Source organism: Platichthys flesus, chromosome 17 (assembly GCF_949316205.1).
Source record: "Platichthys flesus chromosome 17, fPlaFle2.1, whole genome shotgun sequence".
In the NCBI taxonomy this organism is placed as follows: Eukaryota; Metazoa; Chordata; class Actinopteri; order Pleuronectiformes; family Pleuronectidae; genus Platichthys; species Platichthys flesus.
Genome location: NC_084961.1, coordinates 18091927 through 18110226, shown reverse-complemented (window position 1 = coordinate 18110226; position 18300 = coordinate 18091927). Strand labels below are relative to the sequence as shown.

Sequence of the window (18300 nt, the reverse complement as noted above, 5' to 3'; positions counted from 1 at the left end):
ACTTACAGTTCTGCTCGAATCAGCATCTCAGGGAGCCTCCCAAGTCCCAGCAACAGCTCGTGGCCCTGTCAGATCCTATCTTGGCAGCTTTGAATTAGATGAAGCAACACTACTGAAGGACAGTTGCTCTATCCTTCAGCACAGGTCAGACTGTGTTCTCTGCTGATCCCTCACAATGGAAGGGTCACTTGAAGAGCTCTCAACAGCATATTGGATCTGTTTGTTAGCGCAGTCTTCTGAAGTACTCCGGGTTAGGTAGATCAGGGTTTAACACAAGTTGCAATGGCCTCTGAAGGCTGCGTTATGTCCTCTGTTCCTGCTATAGTTTGCAGAACAAAAGGATGTAAAACGTGTACAGAAGGGGCCATATCAGTAGAGGATGCCATAATCAGTGCATGTGGGTGGCTGTGGTTAAAGCCGAGCGTCAAAGCTCACAATGCTGTGTATGGTCACTTTATCCCCTGTAGTGCTTCATGAGGGCTCCATTATGAACGCTCCAAGGACCTTTGTGTCATTAACTGTGCCATCTACAGCACTGCCTGCATGCCATGCCAAGAATCCTGGCTCACAACACCACAGTGAAATGATCCCAGATGATTCATGGATGAGTCCAAGGTTGGATTAAATGGAACGCTGCTTTATTGAAAGGTTAAACTGAAAACTTCCACCACCCTCCGCTCTCATTCGCAGTTTTTCTTTTGCATGGGTAGAAAGACATGTCATGTCAAATTTTTTGATCTTCCTTTTGATTCCATCTATCACCTACAGATGTAACACAGGAATTGACACCATCACCACTCAGTTCTCAAGGGATTGTGCGTTTGTTGTTCAAAACGCCCACCTCCAGGAATTATTTTGTCTTCTCCTCATACTCGCAAAAAGTGTTGCACTTGTGTTGATAGCAGCGGTTATTTGTTTGGGAAGAGATGAACTGAGAGTGAGAATTATAAGTTATCGTCGCCTTGACTGAGCAGACAAATCAGAAAGTATAAATTATTTGAATGACAGACAGATTCTGCTTTATCTAGACACTTAATATACAGAATATGCAGGATGACCCATTTTATTCGTTCATGTCAATTTGAAGAAAAAAAATCAAATTTCATAAAGAATATTTCAGATTTCCAGTAACTTAGTTCATACAACTCTATTGAATTAAAACATCTAGGGCAACTTCCCCATCATTAATAATGATTCTGTACCCATGTCTGAGCTGTGAAAGCTTTGCTAAAAAGTCATGTTAGCCAGATTAATGTGGTAAGTTTAGAGATTGGTATTAATTAAAAACTACTTTATGGTTCAAATATATAATAATAATAATAATGTTAAATGCATGTCTGTGATTGGATACACTCATCCACAACCACCCCTCACTTTGTGCTATGCTACACACTGTTTCTTACATTAGCAGTGAATGTAAGCACAAAAAACTCCAGCAAGTTATAGAACACATTACATTATTCATTTCCTTAGGTATTACACATGTCTACAGGCACCATGCATTCATCTATGTTATAGTATAACTACAATTAGGGAAACAACCGGCCCCAAACCAGAACCTGCTGCAGCAGTCTTCCTCTTCTCTGCCTGCCACTGCCTCTCTCTCTACTTTACATGCTATAAATAAAGTTATAGTATGCTGAAGGTGAGTGGGCTGAGGGGAAGCTAATACAGGAAGAAAAGTTGTGCTTACTAAAAATCAAACGTTTGCTGGCTATCGTAGAAATAAGGGGGTTTGAGGTTTCTGAACGTTATTCTCTCCACAGGTCCTTAGAGCAAGCCGTTTTTTTTAAACCACTTCATCCCCCTCACCTTTTTCTTGTCTTAAATCACAATAACTAGCTCTTGTTTCCTCCTCTGCCTTCCTTCTTTCTCTCTCTCTCTCTCTTTTTTGTCCGCCCCCCTGTTTTCCACCTTTTGGCACCTCTTAGATTCGGATAAACAGGGAAGTAAGTACCTTGCTTCTCATCTCTTTTCATCTCCTCACCTTTTTCACGCTGCCCCCTCTTGCTGTCCCCGCGCCAGCCCACTATGGCTTACCTCCAACAGCATATCCCCCCTCCCCCCTCCTCCCTCCTCTCCTCTTCCATTCTAAACCACTGAGCTTTTCTGCCTTTAGCCGTCACCTTTTTCCCCTGGGCAACTTTTCTGAAAACTGACAGCAGCAGTCTCTGTGTCCTTTTTCAACCATAATCAGATGCTCACAGAGAGTCTTTGCTTAACACCGGGCTGTCCTATAAAAGACCGACTGAATACCATAGAGGGGAGCAGACGAGGTCAGATCAAGCCCAGCATATACACGCCGGGACACAGCAGGCATTGTAAATATATTCAGTGAGCTGGGGGAAAAACTAACAAACCACGGATTATGAAAGATCAGGAATTATTTTAGTGACAGCTTACAAGGGTTTTACCTGATAACACTCAGCTTCACCGCAGTGCATCCATATTTATCAAGCATCTCAGAGAAGAGTAATTGCCTGGTCACACTGATACACTCTTTGACTTGTCTCTGTGAAATAGTTGTTTGGAAATTCTAGGTGAATACTGGCAGGGCTAGTTTTCATGATACAGGGACTGACCAGTTAACTAGTAACACAATAATAATAACTTAATTTTCCATAGAAATAATAATATTAAAGATACAGATACTAAAAGTCTTAAGAAGAGAGATACAACAGGTGACCTATTCTTCTAGTCTAATCCATTCTGGCTGATTGCTCCAAAGTGCAGGGGCCCTCACAGCAATGGCTCTGTCTTCTTTGGTTTTCAGTCTGGCCTTTGTATGGCTAGCAACACCTTCTCAGAGGATGTCAGACTGCGTCCTGGCTCACAGTGAGATAAAAGATCAGAAAATCGGGAGGGGCCACTCCACACCAGGCTTCAGAAGTAATTGAAACTACCTGGTAACTTGCTTGTATCAGCAGGCCACAAAAGCCAGCGATGCTAGCAGACCGAAAATTCCATTTAGCAAGCAAGAAAACTTGTTACCAGACAGTCAGTGAGATTTGTGTGAAAATACTTAGTCAACCGTGGCATGATTATTCAAGAGGAGTTAAATCGAGGCAAACTGGAATTGTAGATAGAATTGTAGTCTGCAAAAACCATCCCAACAAGACCCTTTACAGGCTGTTGTCTCTGCTAAGCAAGACTGATCTGAATGGCAAGTCTATCCAAGTGACCTTTGCTTTCTGGGATGTGGCAGTGTATGTTTAACTGTAGTAACTTGTAGTGGTCATCCTATTAGCTGTTACAGGATTTGTAGTGGTGCGTTTTAGTTTGGTTAGATTTTATTTATGGATGAAAAGACAAACAAACAAACAAACAAACTATGGTAGTGAAATGTCCCTAGAAACCATACTACCTTCTATTTAGCGAGTTAGAAATTTTAGCTCTGTTACAATTTAAAGGTTACCACCTTCGCAGGACTCGTCTGCTTGGTCTACGAGGGCTTCACCATTGTGACCAGTATTCAATGGACTCTGGGACAGGTTGGCCCGAGAGGGATCCACTCTTAGGACCCTCTCTTGCTCTGGAATGGAAGGACGGACTAGCCAGCTGCATACAAAGGGTTATTGAAATGGGACAGCCTAGTCATTGGGTCTTGATGCAATCAATCTTCAAATGCATCCTCTGAGGGAAGCGGCCTCTAATGTAGGACAAAGCTTATATAAACAGTCTGTAAGCAAGCTCGCAAGTTCAGATTTGAACAGGCATTATTTAAGAGAAGTTTTTGAACCATTAACTCCTGTCCAATAACGTACTCACGTATGATGGAGCAGTTTAATCTCCAGTAGAGCAGGGTTGTATAATTTTGGTGGTGAAACACAGATAATAGTCAACCATGGCTCTCTGTTAGTCAGCACTGTTAATGGTTTGAAATTTGCAGCACGGATTTTCTCATCAATGTTCGTTAAAGCTACATGAAAGCTCGGCTTGGATTTGCTTTGCCACCACAAGAGAATCCATTAAAGTGGGAGGTCCATTGAAATGAATGGCTTGTGGTGGGAAATCTGGCTGTCATGAATACAGATGTATTTGTGAATTTATTTTCTGGAATGCACGTACAGTAAATGTCCACACAAAGCCTATTTGGTTCAGTCAGAATCTAAATTACAATGGTGTACATAGCAAAATATGCTCGTTAACATTACTTAACCTGATACTTCTGTGTGTCGCTTCCTTTTTCTCTAAAAGTGGGCCATGAGTTGCATGAATTTATTCATCCCAGAGTTTTAACTAGAACAAAAAGGAAACTCAAAATGATTCAGAATGGAAGAAGGCTGAGAACTGACCCTAACAGCTTCAGTAATCCCAGTGAGGATGTTTTTTTTCAGCAGGTTTCTGAGTGACTCTGAGATGCATGACAAATATGAACTAATTTACTTGCTTACACCAAGGTCGGATATTCACTGACTTGATACAGGCTGTTGTAGATAGAGTGAGCCCAACACGTGAAGGCCAAACCAACTGAAAATTATGTTTGATTTAGCTTTACAGTTTCAAATGACTCTGCATGTTATTCATATTTGTTTGTTTATTTTTCTATCCACTTCATTGTGAATTCACATCGCTTGATGTTTTTCTGCTTGCCTGCTGTTGAAAAGTGCAGTTGCCAAGGTGACAGACAGGAAACTGGTTGGCCCAGCGAAACACAGCAGCAGAGGCTCATGGGAATGAGGGTCACTGCACTCTTTCATAGTGATGGGCATCCATCTCAGCATCCGTTTGTGGCATGACAGTTGTGGAGTGTAATTTGTGTTGCTGTATGGTAGACTATTGCATATGTGTACATAGAAGTATGTGTGTGTGTGTGTAGTCTAGGTATTACCCATGTTGTAGGGACCTGTTTCCAGAGAGTCACTTCCATTATGCAGACATTTCTTCCTCAAAATGAATACATAGATACAATTAAGGTTATGGGGATAATACAAATGATACCCCTATATGGTAAATCATAATATAAGGTGAAAAAGGTGTTAAGGTAATCCTAGTGTAAGGTTAGAATCAGTCTTTGACTGTGTGAGTGTGTGTGTGAGAGTGTGCAGGAGAGAATGTGGTGTACATGATTTGTACTGTACAAATGTTTAACATATCTACAGAAGTTGGAATCCCCTTAGCCTTGAGTGATTGGAGGGCACACTGAGATCTTGATGCAACAGATCTATCATGCTGGGCTGTTTTGCATTCAGCCGACATGGTGCACAGCCGGGATGCCACTAATAGCCTTCCAGACTGTGAACACTGTATCATAACTTTGCTAATGCCAAGCTGGGCAGAAAGGAGACAGGCAGATCAGTCAATGTCACTCAGGTAGAATTACTCCCAGAGCTGAAGATCCCTCACCTGTCAAACCACCTTTGATCAGAAGCCCTGGCTGCATGCAAAGCACCGCATGCTGGTCTGTCTTTGAAATGCAGCTACCTCACTCCGCATGTAATGACCTGGCTCAGAGACAGACGGAGAAAAACTTGAATCCATGCCATTTTCTCTGTGCATTACGATTCAAGTGTGATCCTTCACCCCCCACTCGGAGCCTAAACAGTCCAAAGAATATGGCCGGTCAAACATGCCACTGCCATCAGCAAATAGCACGGTGCAGAATGGTTTTCACAGCCACTGAGATATCTTCAATCACAAGCAAAGCAGAAAGTTAGTGGAGCGCTGACATCAAACCCGGCTCCGAGATAAATAAGTGATGACTTGATGCTGAACATGGAGACTGAGAATGGATGGGTGGGGTGAATTCAGAGTCAGAGGTCCCTCCGTCTCACTTCATCATGTGCTCATATAAATATTAAGTCTCTCCTTTTACCCCTTTTTTTTTTTTCTCCCCCACTTTGCTCCCTCTCCGTCTCACAGGGTTACCAGCGATCGAACCACTTCATCGCCACTCAAGGTGAGTGTGAAAGGCCCAGCGGTGTTGTTGAACTGCTAATATTTACTTTGTTTGTGCTGTTCCTCACAGAGCAGCCCGACTCCCGATATTTTAATGGGTTCACTGAATAATTGATGTGTAAACAAGAATGGGGCCCTTGTTACATCAGGCTCACATCTGGATTTCCGCCGTTAAAGATCTTCTTCCCTCAGCGTGCGAGAAAAGCTCCCACAACAATCGACTGTAACTGTCAGTCAATCTGCACTGTAACACTACTGACTGTCGCCGGCTGTGAAGCTCGGCTTTGTGTCTCCCCTCCCCACCATCTGCATGTGCGGCGCACGGTCTCTCTGATGTCGGTTTGATACGCCATATAAGCTGCATTCCCTAGGCAGCACACTCACAGAAGGATAGAGAATAAAGGGAGAGAGACGCTCCCTTTATTCTCTCCCGGCTCTGATCCTATTTATTCAGGGAATATGTTTTTATACTTCCGTAATCCCCCTCTGATTTCTTTCCATCTTTCACTTTGGTCTCAGTTCTTCCACTTCACAAAAGTAACCTCAGAAAATGGCTCAGCCCTTCTCTGTCACATTTTGCTCACAGAGTCTTTCAGCATACAAAGGTGAAGGCAGAGGTGCAGAAAGTGCCACTGGGAGGAAATCTGCTGAAATTTGACTTGAAGTGGAGCTGAAATTATAGATTTCAACGATCGAACAATGTGGTAAAGCGTCGTTGGAGGATAGGATAGAGAAGTGTCTTTTATTCAAAAAGAAAAACAACTTCACTCGTAACATAATCACTAGTTTCACATTCTAAAGTACTGCTTTATACTTTATTCCTAAATGTATGTGGATTGGCTTGCTGATAAAAACCCTGTTATCAATAACTATATGAAAATAAATATTGGACACATTACTGAACATGGACAGCAGTCTGTTGATGCGTTAAAAAACATGACAAATGGCCTGTGTGTAAACATCTGTTGACAAAAACTGTGTCTTGGTCCCTGGCTCATTCAGATTTGACATTTCGACTAATTGAATCTCCTATATCTTCAGGCTGCCACCACATTATTGGCTGGTTTGGTAATTTCAAGATTAAGAGTCTTTGTATCTTTTGTTTTTACCAAAATAGTACCAATGTTACCAGACATTTATTTCTTCACCTTGACATAGTATATCAACATATTGAGACCAAAACATTGACAAACAAAACATACATTTAAAGAGGAACAAATATATTAATAATGTGTTGTTTTTTGGTGCTTAATGAAGCATTTTCAATGTTAATGTAGGTTGTTAATGAGAAGCTATATTTGTAAAGCTGATAACATCAAGTGGAATTTGTGTTTATTTATTTAGTCTTTATTTAATTAGACAGTCACACGGATGATCAAGATCTCTTTTCCAAGAGAGGCCTGACAAACATACAACAGGCAACATTCACAATCAAAAACAAACAATTAAACCCGACCAACAAAAAAACAACACAGTAAAAGAAAATTTTATAAAAACAGTCACACGATTCATTTTGAGGGAAGTTTGTAGATCATTCCACTTAGCAGGTGCATGGCAACTGAATCCAGTTCTGCCAATATCGGTGCGTACATAAGGGATGTCTAACGTTAAGTAGTTACTGGATCGTGTGCTGTATGTACTAGTTTTAAACCAGCCATGGGATTTGATCATTTTGTCATGATCACGCCAGGACCGTGGCTTACAGATTTTCTTTGTAATATAGAAATATTATATGCTTCCATCTCTATTGGTTACAAGACGATGTAGATATGTTTATGTATTTGTGAACTTGGAACACAATAAATCAGTTTTTGATGCCAAGATAAGAAACAGTCTCATATGCTAATCTTCTCAAATGATGGCTGGAAAATGTACATAATATACAGGAGGAAAGTTTGTTTTAGTAACTGCAATTCATAACTGTCACTCTAAGTTACACACATGCAGACACCAGTCATGCACGGCATCATTAAAGCTGTCACTCCTCCCTCATGCTCTGCATATACAGAGCAACACACTGCTTATACAGGCAGCGAGCCCTGGGTGGGGGGCTGTCGAGGTTGATTTGTTTTACCTTCCAATGGGTGTTAAGGCAGTTGGGCTTCTGCAGCAGGTCGCAGGTGCTCGGGGCTAACTCCCTATTATGTCCAGAGATGAGGCAGCGAGAGGAGGTGGCTGAGCGGGAGGCGGACGGGGGAGGAGAAATGCCAGGCGCTGCTCTGAGAAGCTGGAGTCCAGAGCGGCAGCGTGTTGTGCCATGCATACAGATTCACCCAGCTGCTGGGATCACGCACGTCAGCCATCTCTTAACTCAATGCCTCGGCCCCTCCGGCGATACATTAGAGGGCCTCTGCTGCTGCTTCTGCTGCTGCTGCTGCTGAAAAATTAACAACTTGCCTCACTAATAAAAGCAGAAGCCGGCGCAGCGACCGGCGAGGGAACTGTGGATATAAACCAGTGACGAGAAGGGAAAAATCGTGGCTATCTTAGTTACCCATGTGTCCGTGTGGCGGCTCAGCTCACGTCAACGGTGAAGACTGGTATTTTTGGCATTGATGAGAGGGGAAGCCGTTATCAGGCTCTGTTGTTAATGAGGGACAAAAAGAGAAGGAGATCAAAAAGCCTCTGCAGTCCTTTGTTTTGCATTCTTCTTATTTTTACCAGACAATTGTTTTGAAAAATTCACATCCTTCCTGTCCTAGTCAGATTCTGACACAGTATTCTGTTTCTTAGTCCACATCTTGGTGGATTACAGCGACAACCCTTTTTCCTAGACTTCCTTTAAATGAGCCATCACTAGGACAAAACAATATTTACATATCAATATTTCTCTGATTCTCAAGCCCAGTTTTATAATATTTCTTTTTATTCTTCTGATTGACCGTCAAACCCTAGAGTACCACATTCATTCAATTGTTAGTTTCAGTTGTTTTGTGGGATTTTGCGACCGATTTTACGACCGATAGGGAAAGTAAAGAATATCGCTGACCTTATAGTTTTTGGATTGCTCTTTGTTTAAAAGGTGTTGATTACAGTATACTATAGTATTACTGTTATATGTGAACTTGGAGGTTGGGCATTAAATTACTTTGTTGTACCAGCTGTCCCTAAAGGTCAAGAATAAACTTCCATGCTCAACATTACGATAAATGTAACTTTTACTTAGTTTTTTTCCCTTGAAGGTTTTCTCACAACTTTCCTATTTTATCAGTCTGCGAAAGCTTTTGGATTGATGTTGTTTGTGCTCTACAAATACACCTGAACAAATTATTGAAAACAAACAGAAAACAAATATGGTCGAGTCAAGAGATATACCGGCTGCCACAAAGGATGATAAGGTGCAACCTGCCTTTAAATAAAGTCATCCAGCTGAGTTTGGGGAGACAAGATAATATTCTTATTAAACACACTGCGTGGGTAAAAATGAGTAATTGTGTTCACTAACAGAGGTGGAGATGTGGAGGACCGACATTATCAACGCCACGCTGGAATGAAATCAATGAAATCCTACACTTATTCCGGGGGCTGTGATTTGTGTCTGCCACTGTTGCTTCGGAAAGGCAATACATGAGCTTGTTTGTACAATGGCTCAGGATTTGTGGGTGTATTGAAATGTCATTTCTCAGTAGTATTAGGAGAACACTGAGCGGGCAATAGTTCATGAATGACACATTGTTGCTCTATTCCATGGCATGGATTACACAGTGCCTCTACATTGATAGTTATTGCTGCTATTTTCTTTGACTTATGGCTCATCTCGCCACCTTCCTTACCCCTGCTTTCTTTTCCTCCACCTCCTCCCCTCGCTTCTTCTCCACCGCCCCCCTCCCTCTTCTCCATCTATACCTTTTGCTGTATATCCCCTCCTCCGCAGGCCCCAAGCAGGAGATGATCTACGACTTCTGGCGGATGGTCTGGCAGGAGAACTGCTTCAGTATTGTCATGATCACCAAACTGGTGGAAGTGGGCAGGGTAGGTTTATCTTCCCTTTGTCCTGTGACCTCTCCAGACCCTGTGAAGATTGATGTGAGGGGGGATGTATTTCTGGAGCTTCCTTTATCATTTACTATATGTCAGAGGAGCTGCCGCGCTCCAGGTTGTGGGAGGAAATGGCTGTCCCTGTCGGATCATGAGTGATCACCTTTTGCGGTGGTGGCTCTGCTCCAAGGTCAAAGCTTTGATGTGTATGAAGGCCCATGGTGGAACTCTGTGGCCTCTTTCATATTAACTATCCCTGCCTCTTTCAAATACAGCAGGCTGCTAATACATTATTCAAAATGTGTATGACGAAATTGTTATGAGCTGAGCATACCGTTTATAAAATGTGATGGATGAAGATACGAGAGCTGTTATAGAATTGAGGTATTAACTCTTTAACTATGGCTGTTTTGTGAGCTGGCCTTCTAACTATTACCTAAGTTTAAACTAGTCATTTACTACACCCAGCCAAACGAATATTTAGTTGGGGACTTATCAGAGCAGTCAATTATGTGCAGAAATGATGCACAGAGCTTACCACCAATCTGTCCTTATTTAGTTTGTACGTTTGTTAGTTTAGTTAGCTACACAACCATCACATCTGGTACATGTTTGGTGTATTTCTTACTTTGTGTCAATGTGTTCCCTATTTTATTCTTAAATCTTAACAGCTCCTACTATATAAGGTATTGGAAAAGCAATGACTGCATTTGTTAGCTAGTTCAGTTTGTTACACAACATTAACACCAGGCAGTTCCTGGGTGGGAATGTGTAGTAACAACTCCCCAATGGCTGTAGTTAATATGTTTTAACCTGTTTTAATGAAGTGTGGTATAACTCCACACTTCCTCAACACTTACTTTAAGAAAAGAGCTGCTGTGAACATCTACTTTTCCAAAGTTTAGAGATATGAAGTCTGTGTATCTGCAACAATTGAGTTTATCTCTCGTGTTTAGGCCAAAAGTTTCCTTCTGAAATGGTTGATAAACAAAATAGCAAATGGCATGACATCTCATTTTTTGAAATTGAAATAACAGGCAGGCAGCACAGCCAAATAAGTGTCAGAGCGGGTCACAAATTAACAGAGACTCACGAGGGAAAATGTGAGAACAGGAGATGTAAAAATGCCCCATATCATTAAGTGTGACCTTTTAGCGTTTCACCTTTTCACATGACTGTGCAGCTCTCCCGTAGGTGGCGAGTGTAAAGTTTTTCTCAGGCATTGCAAGTGAAAACATTTTTATTTTGGATCAGAAAATGAGTCTGCAGCCCAAAGCAGTAGAAAGTGTTGACACTGTTCAGCCAGCGGTGGAAGAAAATGTGGACGGCACAAAAACACAGTGCTTCAACAGAAAAATAAATAAAGCGGATCTCCTCCCAAAAAAGTTCACAGCAAAAGGGCTGGAGGGCCGAGTGACGCTGGATGGAGACGGGAAATAACACCATCGCCGACTGTCAGTTCCGCTTCCAAGAGAGGCCATTAAAAAACACATCAAGACAAGTCTCATCTCACCTTGGTGCCAAGACTTTTACGTCTCAGATGTGATGGTGGTGATCCCTGGAATAACTGTAGCCAAGTCCAAATACTGTCTAAACTTTACCTCTTTGTTATATTTCCAGATGAAATGCTGCAAGTACTGGCCTGATGACACTGAGCTCTATGGCGACATCAAGATAACGCTACTGAAGACGGAAACCCTGGCCGAGTACACTGTGCGCACCTTTGCCATGGAGAGGGTGAGTCACGCTCTCGTATTATCTCAACTGTCTCTAGGTAACCTCTATGTCATGTATATCCATTAATACAAGCATCAGTTTATTAGGATCCCCCTGGGTGAAACGGATGGACTCTTAATACTGCAGCCCTGCAATGAATTCTCCCTTTGCGATGGTTATAATGTTCAATGAGCGTAGGTAGAGGTAATACAACTTAGCAGCGGTACAAGCTACATCCTGCAAAGTCATCGTAAACTTAAATCCGCTCCTCTCTAAACCAATATCATCACAGACTGAACATTACAACCTTCACGACGGGGGATTAATTGCAGGATTTGTTGCATTAGCTGCATTAGTTCTTGCCAGGTGTAGCTTATAAACCTTCAACTCAGAGTATCAGCCTCAGGCTTGCTGAAAAGGTTTTCTGTTTGTGTGCTCCCTCCAGAGGGGTTACCCTGCCAAACACGAGGTGTGCCAGTTCCACTTCACCTCCTGGCCTGAGCATGGCGTGCCGTACCACGCCACTGGTCTGCTGGCTTTCCTGCGCAGGGTCAAAGCCTCAACACCTTCTGATGGTGGGCCCGTCGTCGTCCATTGCAGGTACCTCATCACCTCACATCCTGATCTCCGATATTATGGTTGAAGCCTCAGCTTTAATGACAGGTCACTTATTTGACCCTGTTTATTTCTAGTTCAGCTCGTGTTTGTATGTATTTCCCAAATTAACCGTCAGCTTCTTGCTGCTGTACATGTACGGAGAGCAGAATGGTTATTCAAAATAACAGGATTGTACATTTTACACATAACCAGCAGAAATAAAGTTCATACGGTTTCCCTTTGCAGTGAATGATTTATATTTCCGGTGCTTGGACGCTGATGTTATACCTACAAAAGAATCCTTTGTCCACATATTTAATTTGTATTCACCCGTGGATGTGTGCATATGCCAGTTTGATGCATTATTTAATCATGTCAGATTTGTGGAAATCTGTAAAATGGGTTTTCCTTGCTGGGATTGAATGTTTCCAATATACAAGACAAAAAGACACAATAGATACAGATAGTGTTTTAGTATACACTTTGAACAGGAAAAAGTATTCTACTGTTAGCAAAGCAATCAGGTCATTCTGTTACTAAACCCCCGTTTGCGAGAGAGACTTCTTGTTGCATGTTACCGCCTGTGCTCTATTGTGGTCTGAACAACCAGACGGATACAGGTTGAAAATACAACCTATAACCACATTTCTGCAGCTATCACAAAGCATTCTTTGGTTTACGGAAGCAGATCTCCTGCATGTTAGCCACACTACTCTTCTAGCGGGCTGGAGTCTCACCTCTTCACATTTACCACATGCAGTTCACCGTGAAAATTATCTTTTACCACATTTTCTATTTCTACATTTGTTAAGTATGTCACAATCAAATTTCTACGGTTAGTAAAATCAGTCCAGCATTCCTGTTTACTGAATCCATTCATTGGTTTTGCCAAAGTTTTTGTTGTAGCTGTCGGTACAAAAGATGCACTGCTTCAAAACGTATTTTGCTGTCCATTTGGCTGTGTATGTGGCCCTACTTATATTCAAGGAAAAAACATTAGGCATACCAGAAACCCACACAGCAGACACATCTCCCTGTGTGAACAATAGAAACCTATGAGACACAGCAGATCAGTGAAGCCCGACCTGGGAAAAGACTCAGTCACATCTTGTTTAATATATATATATATATATATATCCTGTTTAGTCTTTACCAACAGCGTAAATATACTTTGCCAACATACAAAGCTCTGAAGCAAAGAGGTTGGGTGTGAACGGTTTTATTTAGCCTGCATTTCAAAACCTACACTTCATTTAATGGGAACAGTGGCAGATCTAGGATTTTCCATTATCAGGGGCTAAAAAGGGGCGACAATTTACACAGGGAGGTAAATGATATGTCCAACATCGATGCACAGCTCCTAATTCAGTAAGGTGCTCATTCTTTAGTATACTAAAGTATAGTGTACAAATTAGAAGATCATCATATTTATTGCCGTTAGGTAGTCACCTTTTTTTTTTTTTTTAAGGACTACTGACAGGACCACTTTTTGAGCCAATCGAAATTTCAGCAGGAGCCATGTCCCCCTCTGGCTATAGGAACTATCGCCATCATTCTCGTGTAGCTGTTTAATTGCTTTTTGACATTCCGCCATGACAAGTGCATGTATAGACACGTGTCAGAAATATCAGCACCATCAGTCAAACATGAATATGGTTAAATATAACGGGGACAATGAGATTCGCTGCTTATCTCTGTCATCCCGTTAAAGCTGTCGTGTGCAGCAGCCCTCTTCCGATGGGATCTAATTCTGATTAAGCACCGGCCCGTTTGCATCTCAACATAAAAGATGCGCTTGTTTAGCAACGCTGATGTACTGCAGGGAGAATTGTTTTCCCTTTCATTGGAAAAGCTATAGAACAACTCTGGGAAGGCAGATGTGTTATTGAGGCATAAAGCATCTAAGTGCAGGAGCTCCGATGGGTTTTTAAAGCTACAAAACCTTATCGGGAGGGTACTGAGGCGTTCACACACACTCACACACACACACACACAACTGCCTTTATAGCAATGTTGGAGCCAGACCTGCATGGCTCAGGCTACTATACAGAACTCTTTTAAAACTCTTAGCACGCTCTAGCTACAAGGGTTTTAACTTTCAAACTTGAACTCCAATATGTGTTATGCTGCCAGAACACAATGGTCTTATATTCCCTCGATTTCTTTCCCCAACAAAGCTCCTTATTCTACTTGACTTTTGGGCAGAGAATCTCAATCATTACCACAGGCTCCCTGCCGACACGTTCTCATTTCACTGATGTATTCAGACCTATAGATGCCTCTCCTCTCTCCTCTCTACCAGTATGGGGGCAGGCAGGACCGGCTGCTACATTGTGCTGGACGTCATGCTGGATATGGCCGAGTGTGAAGGAGTGGTGGACATTTACAACTGTGTCAAGACCCTCTGCTCGCGGCGCATCAACATGATCCAAACTGAAGTGAGTAGGGGGGCAGTGGTGTGCTCAGAGAGGCCGGGTTGAACTTTTAAACTCACAGGTTTGATCTTCACAATATAACGCTTCTGGTGGTACTTATTTTTATCATTTTTATATTTTTATATTACCATACATGATTCCACCGGAATTTCAATATTTTCAGGCTAATAAAAGTCTCCAAAACAGTAATCCTGTGATCGCCACTTGGACGACGTGTTGCATATTACTAAACTAAAAGTATTGATATCACAATGTAAAAATATTAACAAACAAGATAAATCAGAATAGAAAAAGAGTCACATTTTCAAGTACTGAGTCTGACATGTTATAAAGGGGAGTTGACTCTCAGACTTGACCAAAACTCTATGTTTTTATTTAACTTCACTTACTGTAGTTTTTAACAACTTTAAATTTGTTTTTATGTCATAGTCTCCAAAAAAGCTCCACTCCAGTAGAAATTATCTAACCACATTTCCCTCTTTATTTCTATTTTGAATCTTTCTACAGAGGAATTTGTTCATACATCATTGATATAACTTTTTTTTTTTTAAACAGCAAATGGATTTTTAAGGCTGTTGACAGTATTTTCTGGTTTATTTAGTGATATCAGAAATCCCCTCTGTAAAAACCTTGAATAAACTCATATTAATATTAATTAATATTCAACTAGATAATGCATTATTAACATTCTAAGACACAAAATGGCAGGGAACCTGTTATTCAAAAATAAGTGGTCAAAGTTAAGGATCATGTCATTTCTAACATGCAACGGACAATAAAAAGGAATAATACAAATAAATAAATAAGTACATGTAGAAGACACTGACAAATATGTCCACTTGGGAAAACAACGAGATTTTCAGCAGAAAGGAACATTAAAAGTTATACGCCTGCCTAAACAGGTGGGTTTTGATGCTAGATTTAAAAGGAGCGATTGAATTTGGGTCAATGTTCCTATGTACATCAGTCTTTGTGGGATAGAAGCCCAAAACAATGAGCTGAACGCTTTCATCAGCAGCGAACACTACTACTGTGCCCTGTTTGGTTCTGGGCAGGAAACACACTGTGGGTTCAGCAGAGCCCTCTCCAGCTGATAGCAGGTTGTTAAGGGTCTGAAGTTATTGGCCGTAAAAGCAGAGAACTAAACCTCTGTGTAGAGTCTTTTGTTACAATGCACATCATGGTTTGATTCGTTGTAAATATAAAACATTGGCAAGTGCAGCCTTAACTTTTAAATGAACCAAGTAGTTAAACAACAATACATCATATCTAAAACCATCATATATTATGTATGTAAAATAGTTAAACTGCTGCCAGAAACTATAGCTGTCCAGTTAATGCAGCAGAGTAAAATATAAACATTGTTTCCCTGAGATATAGTGGAATAAAAGCATAATGTAGCATTAAATGCTTGAATGTTAGAGTCCTTGCATGCACAGCTGAATATATTCAGATGTAAAGCTCTTCTTAAAATGTATTTGCTGTTTGACGGTCATTTAAAAAAAAGCATTTATAAATGCAAATTATGTTTCAACATTCAATTTAGAAAAAGTCATATTAATGTGTGACAGTACTAACAATGTGATAGTGAAAAGATTCAAAGACGACTTTACTTATTTTAATTTGCAGATAAACACAATTGCGAGCACTTGCTGTGAACTCGCGGTTGTCCCACACCAAACGCACCAGGGGGAGACAGTAATTACTGGAGTAAATAAAATGATTAAAAGTTGAGAAAGAGTTTGAAAACTCTTCTCTCATTCACACGGCTCGAAGTGGAGACGGTGCAGTGAATACCCCAACAATGGCATTTATCTCCCTTTTAATTCCGTCTATTCACCTTTCAGCTAGAGCATGTCTACCAGTCCAAGGCATATCTCTGCAGTTACAGATTGCACATTATAAATAAGTCGGAAGAGGGACAGTTTTATGTCTGTCATTTTTCTATGTATCCTCGCTTCTTTAATCTTTTGTTTGGTTGGATGTCAAAACAAGTTTCCTGGTTAATTGCATGGCTCATGATGTTATTCAGATATTGTGTGTGGGTAGTGTTTGGCTCCTCTGATGTACAATTTCCGCGCTTGTTTATTGTTTTGTTTTTTTACCCTTTTAATAGAGGATTTTCTGCCCAGCATTAATGCCCAAGAGTCGGCATGGCGGTATGAAGGATGTCTGACAGTTGTGACCGTTAGTCAACATTCAGCAGCTGTAATTAAATGTTGCATTGTTCGTCAAAAGTGGGCAAATTAACAGTTGGGGAGAAACTGAGTGTGGGATATATTTTTTTTAAGTCCCTTTCTAAATTTGTGAATGCTTCCTGTCGCTTAGGAACAGTATGTGTTCATCCACGACGCCATCCTGGAGGCCTGTCTGTGTGGAGAGACCGCCATCCCTGTGAATGAGTTCGCTCTCATCTTCAAAGAGATGCTGAAGGTGGACTCTCAGAGCAACACTTCGCAGCTCAGAGAGGAGTTCCAGGTAACACATGCACCAACACATGACTGATTATTCTCCTTTCCTAACGAGTAAGATCACTTTCAACACTAAAATTTAAATTTTCCTTTGAAATTTTCAGAAATCAGAACAAATTTGCCAGAACAACCATCTGACTTTAATCTTCCACACGGTTTACGAAACAGACACACCTGAAAGGCCTTTTTACAAGAAATGTCCCATGAGTCCTGTTATTCGCTGGATAAAGCTAAGGAGCTGACATATTTGACAGCTTCATTCACAATATTGACATGTACGTGGTTAATGGGTTAATTACATAGACTATGCATAAAGATGGACGACATAACTGCTCTCCCAAAATGGCTCTAATGCAGATGGGGTGAATCTTCATGGTTGACAGCTGAGAGTATAATTTGTGAATGGTTGGATGTGAAAACTTGATACTGCGGCTCCATCCCTCCAGATCTTAGTCTTAGTATCCAGAATATTTCAGCTTCATTCCTGGATATTGGGAGGAAGTGGAGACTCGTCATCCATCTTTATATACAGTCTATGGTTTATAACAATATAAGAGGCAGTTTATCTGATTAAAGTGCAGGTTTTAATAACTTGTGCTACCTGTCCAAAAAGGCTGCAGATAAGCAGCTGAGCTCTTCCTGATACCTTTACACTGATGCTCCTTAGATATCAATCAACAAACTGTCTCTTTATGAAGAAACTTTTTGCTCCCTTCAAGATTTATTTTCTATCGTGTCAGAGTCTGCTTTGTATCTCTATTCGTTTTCATTTCATAGATATTCCACTGCTCTGACTTCAGGCCACAGAAGCTAAGTTTTGATATATAGTTTACTGTCAGAACTCTCCTCCACAGCGATGCATAGCTGCACCATCATGCTTTAATTGCTCTCCCCACAGTAGCAGTGGTCTTTTCATTATGATGGGAATGACAGTGGAAAAGTTAGCCACTGTTATTCTCTGCTTACTTCATGACGTCTTTCCTCTAAGCTGTGTCCACTGCCATCAGAGACTTGCAGGAGGCGGCAAAGCTGACCAGCCACAGTCCTCTTTGTCTCAATGTGCTTTCTCTTCCCTGTCACGTCACGTAACATTACTTTAGTAACAGCAGTGCTTATAGAGGGAAGATGAGAGGGGATCGCCAAAGTCAGATTCATAATTTGAATCTCCAATTTCCTGAGGCTCACAGATTCCGAACATGACTGAA

At 41.2% G+C, this 18300-nt stretch overlaps 1 protein-coding gene across 4 annotated transcripts in view; it reads left to right on the top strand.

Moving 5' to 3' along the window:
• ptprua (protein tyrosine phosphatase receptor type Ua) overlaps positions 1 to 18300 on the top strand; it is a 187139-nt gene that overhangs the window by 152895 nt on the left and 15944 nt on the right. For 2 of the 4 annotated variants that reach the window (XM_062410446.1, XM_062410444.1), the window contains 7 exons: positions 1932 to 1949; positions 5863 to 5899; positions 9773 to 9870; positions 11497 to 11613; positions 12038 to 12192; positions 14492 to 14627; positions 16953 to 17102. In XM_062410446.1, coding sequence (XP_062266430.1) covers positions 1932 to 1949; positions 5863 to 5899; positions 9773 to 9870; positions 11497 to 11613; positions 12038 to 12192; positions 14492 to 14627; positions 16953 to 17102 — 711 coding nt within the window. The remainder of the gene's footprint in view (positions 1 to 1931; positions 1950 to 5862; positions 5900 to 9772; positions 9871 to 11496; positions 11614 to 12037; positions 12193 to 14491; positions 14628 to 16952; positions 17103 to 18300) is intronic. The other 2 variants (XM_062410447.1, XM_062410445.1) reach the window with 1 other exon arrangement.